The following is a 6,853-nucleotide window of genomic DNA, read 5'->3' as shown; positions in this document are numbered from 1 at the left end:
TGGACAAGGCTTTAAAAGCCAATTTCACTTTGCAACTGTAGGGGGAGCTCAGGAGCAATACCAAATCTTACCTAGTGTTGCTTTAAGAACAGCTGTGGAGTTCTCAGCTCTTTTATTTCACCCCTCATTGCTCACTAGCAGCTCAACACAGCAGCCCAATTCCACTCAGAGTTAGCCAACACTATCTCTTTTAATCGGACAGACAACAAAATATTGGCATTTAATCTATTTAAGTCAGGCCTCCTTCCACTGGTGGGATGGTGTGATTACTGCTGAGAGAGCTAAAGAATAGCAAGTTAGTCCAGTCCTCTTTAAGATTGTTGCATTCTTATCAGCTGCAGGAGGGTTGAGTAGCTGTCAGATACAGTGTGGTTGGTTTGTGGTGATGAATTGTTGTGCTTGGTTTTGCAGGAGGAAGAGTAAAAACCTGGAAGAGGAGGTGGTTTATTCTAACTGATAACTGTCTGTACTACTTCGAATTCACCACAGTGAGTGACCCTTTTTTTAATTCATGCGTGTTGTGGAAGTATCTGCTGTTCATTGTTTCATCAGAAACAGAGACTAATCAAATCATTTACCTTCAGGATAAAGAACCGAGGGGGATCATTCCCCTGGAGAACCTCTGTGTGAGAGAGGTTAACTACTCTCGCAAACCGGTAAGAACAAACACACGAAACAATGCTTTCCATGGCCAGTAAGGCTACACATTACACCGTATGGTACTGATAACTGTGGTATTACCTCTGCAGTTCTGAAAGTCCAAATGAGTCCTCACACTTCAGTTTCTCAGTTGTGGGAACATCCTGACCACAGTTCCAAAACCCTTTTCTGTGGTTGTTTTGATCAATCAAAATATTGATGTAACCCAACATCCATTTTGTACATTAACATTAACAGCAGTATGTTATGGGTATTTTGTGTAAGCTCTAACTATATTTCAATACAGGGAACAAATGCTATATAGTATTTTGTGTGTTCACATTTTGCATAGAGCTAATGTTTTGCAAAAATAAAATTTAACCTGGGCGGCAGGTAGTGTCGCAGTCACACAGCTCCAGGGGCCTGGAGGTTGTGGGGTCAATTCCCGCTACAGATGACTGTCTGTGAGGAGTGTGGTGTGTTCTCCCAGTGTCTGCGTGGGTGTCCTCCGGGTGACTGTCTGTGAGGAGTGTGGTCTCCCTGTGTCTGCGTGGGTTTCCTCCGGGTGACTGTCTGTGAGGAGTGTGGTGTGTTCTCCCTGTGTCCGCGTGGGTGTCCTCCGAGTGACTGTCTGTGAGGAGTGTGGTCTCCCTGTGTCTGCGTGGGTTTCCTCCGGGTGACTGTCTGTGAGGAGTGTGGTGTGTTCTCCCTGTGTCCGCGTGGGTGTCCTCCGAGTGACTGTCTGTGAGGAGTGTGGTGTGTTCTCCCTGTGTCAGCGTGTGTTTCCTCCGAGTGACTGCCTTTGAGGAGTTGGTGTGTTCTCCCTGTGTCTGCGTGGGTTTCCTCCGGGTGACTGTCTGTGAGGAGTGTGGTGTGTTCTCCCTGTGTCTGCGTGGGTTTCCTCCGGGTGACTGTCTGTGAGGAGTGTGGTGTGTTCTCCCTGTGTCTGTGTGGGTTTCCTCCGGGTGACTATCTGTGAGGAGTGTGGTGTGTTCTCCCTGTGCCTGCGTGGGTTTCCTCCGGGTGACTGTCTGTGAGGAGTGTGGTGTGTTCTCCCTGTGTCTGCGTGGGTTTCCTCCGGGTGACTGTCTGTGAGGAGTGTGGTGTGTTCTCCCTGTGTCTGCGTGGGTTTCCTCCGGGTGACTGTCTGTGAGGAGTGTGGTGTGTTCTCCCTGTGTCCGCGTGGGTGTCCTCCGGGTGACTGTCTGTGAGGAGTGTGGTGTGTTCTCCCTGTGTCCGCGTGGGTTTCCTCCGGGTGACTGTCTGTGAGGAGTGTGGTGTGTTCTCCCTGTGTCCGCGTGGGTGTCCTCCGGGTGACTGTCTGTGAGGAGTGTGGTCTCCCTGTGTCTGCGTGGGTTTCCTCCGGGTGACTGTCTGTGAGGAGTGTGGTGTGTTCTCCCTGTGTCCGCGTGGGTGTCCTCCGAGTGACTGTCTGTGAGGAGTGTGGTGTGTTCTCCCTGTGTCAGCGTGTGTTTCCTCCGAGTGACTGCCTTTGAGGAGTTGGTGTGTTCTCCTTGTGTCTGCGTGGGTTTCCTCCGGGTGACTGTCTGTGAGGAGTGTGGTGTGTTCTCCCTGTGTCTGCGTGGGTTTCCTCCGGGTGACTGTCTGTGAGGAGTGTGGTGTGTTCTCCCTGTGTCTGTGTGGGTTTCCTCCGGGTGACTGTCTGTGAGGAGTGTGGTGTGTTCTCCCTGTGCCTGCGTGGGTTTCCTCCGGTGACTGTCTGTGAGGAGTGTGGTGTGTTCTCCCTGTGTCTGTGTGGGTTTCCTCCGGGTGACTGTCTGTGAGGAGTGTGGTGTGTTCTCTCTGTGTCTGTGTGGGTTTCCTCCGGGTGCTCCGGTTTCCTCCCACAGTCCAAAAACACACGGTGGTAGGTGGATTGGCGACTCAAAAGTGTCCGTAGGTGTGAGTGTGTGAGTGAATGTGTGTCTGTGTTGCCCTGTAAAGGACTGGGTGTATTCCCGTCTTGCGCCCAATGATTCCAGTTAGGCTCTGGACCCACCGCGACCCTGAACTGATTAAACGTTACAGATAATAAATGAATGAAGGATATATTTAACCTTTGCACACAAATGTAATATCATATTAAATAGAATACATACATCTCCCACGTTATAAAACTTGGACATATAGGCCATTTATTCAAATTAACCATTTTTATGAGACATAGAAAAAACATGTATCTCCATTTTTGTGGATTTTTAGTTTTTTTTTACATCATTTGAACCCAGCAGCTGTGCTTCACATTGTGTGGAAATGCGATGATGAATGGACCAATAGAAATGCTCCAAAATTACTTTAAACTCAAATATTATTGCCTTGACTTGGGACAGCAGTGATATACAAACATATATGTATTTACCTACCACTCAGACATAAATATACAATGCATGTATTTTGTATCTGTGACCAATAGGTGACACTTACATATACATTTACCATATACAGTAAAACACGTATTCATAATCATAATCATCAATGACACCATGTAGAAGTGTATTTAAGTGTATTTACTGTAGAGGACGTGCTTTCTTCTTAGAAAATCAACCAAAGAGAAACACTGAGACATAATGTTTATAGACGGCTTGAAAAATGAAACAAAGACATAGACCACAATTAAAGGCCGTCCTTGCATCCTGTCAGGGGTTGTGTTTGTGTGAATAAACAAGTAGGACTTTCGCAGTTGCACCATGGTGTTATGTCAGAAACTCTGGCAACACATCCGTAAACACTGAGCTCACTCTTTTCATCTTTTGTTGCAAGGTTTATCACATTTTTTTCAAAATTGTATTTATTTTACCTGAAAATCAAGGACATTATTCAGACTCTGACAACTGGTAAACGTACCTGTACTTATGTTTGTACATTTCCATGTGTGTGTGTGTGTGTGTGTAGTACTGTCTGGAGCTGTACAACCCAAACAGCAAAGGACAGAAGATCAAGGCATGCAAGACAGAGACGGACGGCAGAGTGGTGGAGGGAAAACACCAGAGCTACATGATCTGCGCTTCCTCAGCAGAAGAGAGAGATGACTGGATCGAGTCTATCAGGTCTGACACTGTGTTCATCTGTCGTCATGGTTGCAAAGACAACCACAAAACAAAGGATATTAGGTCATAATGTTCAGGCACGTCATACGGGAATAGTCCTGGAATACACGGAATAGGTTGGATAATGTAGATTTCCCATAAATCCCACTGAAAATGGTCAGCTTTGGACATGTGAGACATTGACCGTGGTTGAAACGTTGGTTCTAAGAAGGTTATTTAGTAAAGAAAACGGTTCTACACAGAACCATGACCACTTCGTATTGGGAAAGCCTTCTTCATAGTCATGGAAAATGTGCTGAAGGGCTCTATATGGCAGCAAGAAACGTCCTCCTATCAATGTATGGTCAAGCCTGTAACAACAGGAGATCTGTAGGATCTGTAGTACAGTCCCTATCAATGTGAAGAACCCTTCCACTGTGCAAAGATATATGTATAATTTAAATCAACGCTTAGTTCTTTGTGGTAGACGAAGATCAGACTTTATTAACGGATGCTTGTGAACAGTTAAACGAAGCTCTGCTTAAATATAGGCTGTGCACACAGGCGAACTTCCTTTTTTCAGAAGTGTAGCTGTAGTGCATTTCGCTTGCGAATCTAATGCACTAATAATCTAATAATCAACAACACTGCAGACGATCACTTACCGTAGTCGTGCTTAGAGTAGAGCTGAATATAAATAAGATGCACTGGGAAATCTATAGCGATCTATGATTAACGAGTATATGTTCCTTCTTTAGGGCAAGTATCACAAAGGACCCATTTTATGACCTGGTGTCTGTCCGAAAGAAGAAGGTCATCAACCAGACGCCGCAAGACTGACCACAGCCGAGCAGCATGGACATAAATAGTCTTTTAAAAAATGATGGAAAATCCTTTACAGCCTGCTTATTAAGCAGAACAACGGAGCCACGAGGACGGGCCGCATTACTTCCACACCAAAGACACGTTGTGCAACTGTTTGCAGGGAAGGAAAGTGAAGAGAACTGAGTGATGTTGTCGCTGTTAAAGATGGTAAACAGAGAGTACCTTGCGTATATGCTACATCTCAGGCGACGTTGGAGACCTCTAAGAAGAACTGTTGTGAAGCACTCCATTACCTGGGAATTGCTCTGAAACATTCTCAAAATGAACACTTGGGTGTTAGACAGTCCAGAGGTGGTTTAAAGGGATGTTCCACTCTTATTTCAAAGGCTGTACATAATAACTTGCTCTGATATGAAAGAACACACTGGGTATTACTCACAATGGGGGTAACAGGAACTGGACCGAAGTGTGTAACCTTTCTTCCTGAAGGCTCCTTCACCGTAGTTTTATTTCAAAATGGACCGAAGACACTGGCTTTAGTAAGAGTGCGTAAAATGTCTGTATCTTTTTTCTATGTGTTGTGACCCTTCCCAGTAAACTACTAGCCGTTGATTCAACGTTGAAATAACGTAATGACTGCCGTCTAATCAAAGTTCTCTTAACCCAGTAAAAAAGGGACGTCCCTGGATGTTCAAAATAGGTCTAAAAGTAGTCTGTACGTCAAGGACATATTTTTAACGTCAATGGACGTCCAAATTCCATCTTAATAAGTTAGTTAAGTGGTGACCAATCGATAACGTCCAAAACGCGTTTTATACAAGTAATTTATTTTGGGGCCAATTAATAACGTCAATGGACGTCCAAAATACGTCTAATAGTCGTCTTTTCAAAGTCTGTGTTTGGACGTCTTTTCAACTTTCATTTTCAACCTTAAGAGAACGTCGATTAGACGTCAGTCATTACGTTATTTCAACGTTGAATCAACGGCTATTTTTTTACTGGGAAAGTTGAAAATGAAAGTTGAAAAGACGACTATTAGACGTATTTTGGACGTCCGTTGACGTTATTAATTGGTCCCAAAATAAATTACTTGTATAAAACGCATTTTGGACGTCCACTGACGTTATCGATTGGTCACCAATTGATAACTAACTTATTAAGATGGATTTTGGACGTCCATTGACGTTTAAAATATGTCCTTGACGGACAGACTACTTTTAGACTGGGTTTACTACTGGGTTTGTTTTTGTAATCATCATTGTTACGAAGAGAGATACTCAGCAGGACACCAGTTTAAATCAGAACTAATGAGTGTCTGACAGCACACAGAGGCATACAACATATATTGCATTATTGTGTATATATAGTATATTTATTCATATGCATTGTATGGTGTAGTATCTGTATATTGTCATCTGTACTATGACTTTTTTCACTCATCAGGAGATTTTTACTCATTCTTTATCAACTCTTTGTGTATTTTGTAATATTTGTAAATATCAGATCAGCACAATTACAGAGATGTGAATATATTAAAGGTTGATTTGTAGTACGTTATTTTATTGAACTGAACATTAAATCAGCTCTAATGTGCTCTCTATTCTATTACTGATAGAAAACCAAGTTGGCAGCCAGAGGAGGTTGTTTTTCAAAAAGGGGAAATTTCACCTGTGTTCCTGTTGCTGTTTAGCCGCATACACACTCGCACGCAAGTTTCATACAATGATGCTTTAATGCGTACACGCTTTTACACAACGCTCTCACTGTTATTTATAATTTCAAGCTCTGATCTGCGTCTCTCACAGGAATAATCCCCTTCTTGTAAAATGAATGGGGTTTGCACATCAGAAAAAAAGAGACTGTGTTATATAATATATATTTTTTTGTTTAGAAAAGGGAGCAGTAACAGTGTTAATGTGCCCTTAGAAAATAAAACACAAAATGAATCCTGTTTGTTGTATCTTGGCTATAGCAACCTCATCTACTCTTTTTATGAATTACATTTGGTGTGTTCTCCCTGTGTCTGTGTGGGTTTCCTCTGGGTGACTGTCTGTGAGGAGTGCGGTGTGTTCTCCCTGTGTCTGTGTGGGTTTCCTCCGGGTGACTGTCTGTGAGGAGTGTGGTGTGTTCTCCCTGTGTCTGTGTGGGTTTCCTCCGGGTGACTGTCTGTGAGGAGTGCGGTGTGTTCTCCCTGTGTCTGTGTGGGTTTCCTCCGGGTGACTGTCTGTGAGGAGTGCGGTGTGTTCTCCCTGTGTCTGTGTGGGTTTCCTCCGGGTGACTGTCTGTGAGGAGTGCGGTGTGTTCTCCCTGTGTCTGTGTGGGTTTCCTCCGGGTGACTGTCTGTGAGGAGTGCGGTGTGTTCT

At 44.0% G+C, this 6,853-nt stretch overlaps 1 protein-coding gene across 1 annotated transcript in view; it reads left to right on the top strand.

Annotated features, from left to right (window-relative positions):
* Nucleotides 1–6,422, top strand: part of cyth4b (cytohesin 4b) — a 20,431-nt gene extending 14,009 nt beyond the window's left edge. Inside the window, exons 10-13 of the mRNA XM_066663389.1 lie at nucleotides 412–488; nucleotides 585–656; nucleotides 3,532–3,686; nucleotides 4,424–6,422. Coding sequence (XP_066519486.1) covers nucleotides 412–488; nucleotides 585–656; nucleotides 3,532–3,686; nucleotides 4,424–4,505 — 386 coding nt within the window. The 3' untranslated portion in view covers nucleotides 4,506–6,422. The remainder of the gene's footprint in view (nucleotides 1–411; nucleotides 489–584; nucleotides 657–3,531; nucleotides 3,687–4,423) is intronic.
* Nucleotides 6,423–6,853: the final 431 nt, after the last annotated feature.

This window comes from Hoplias malabaricus, chromosome 3 (assembly GCF_029633855.1).
Source record: "Hoplias malabaricus isolate fHopMal1 chromosome 3, fHopMal1.hap1, whole genome shotgun sequence".
NCBI classification, from domain to species: domain Eukaryota; kingdom Metazoa; phylum Chordata; class Actinopteri; order Characiformes; family Erythrinidae; genus Hoplias; species Hoplias malabaricus.
Note: the sequence above shows the minus strand (reverse complement) of the source record. Positions and strands in the feature narration are given on the sequence as shown.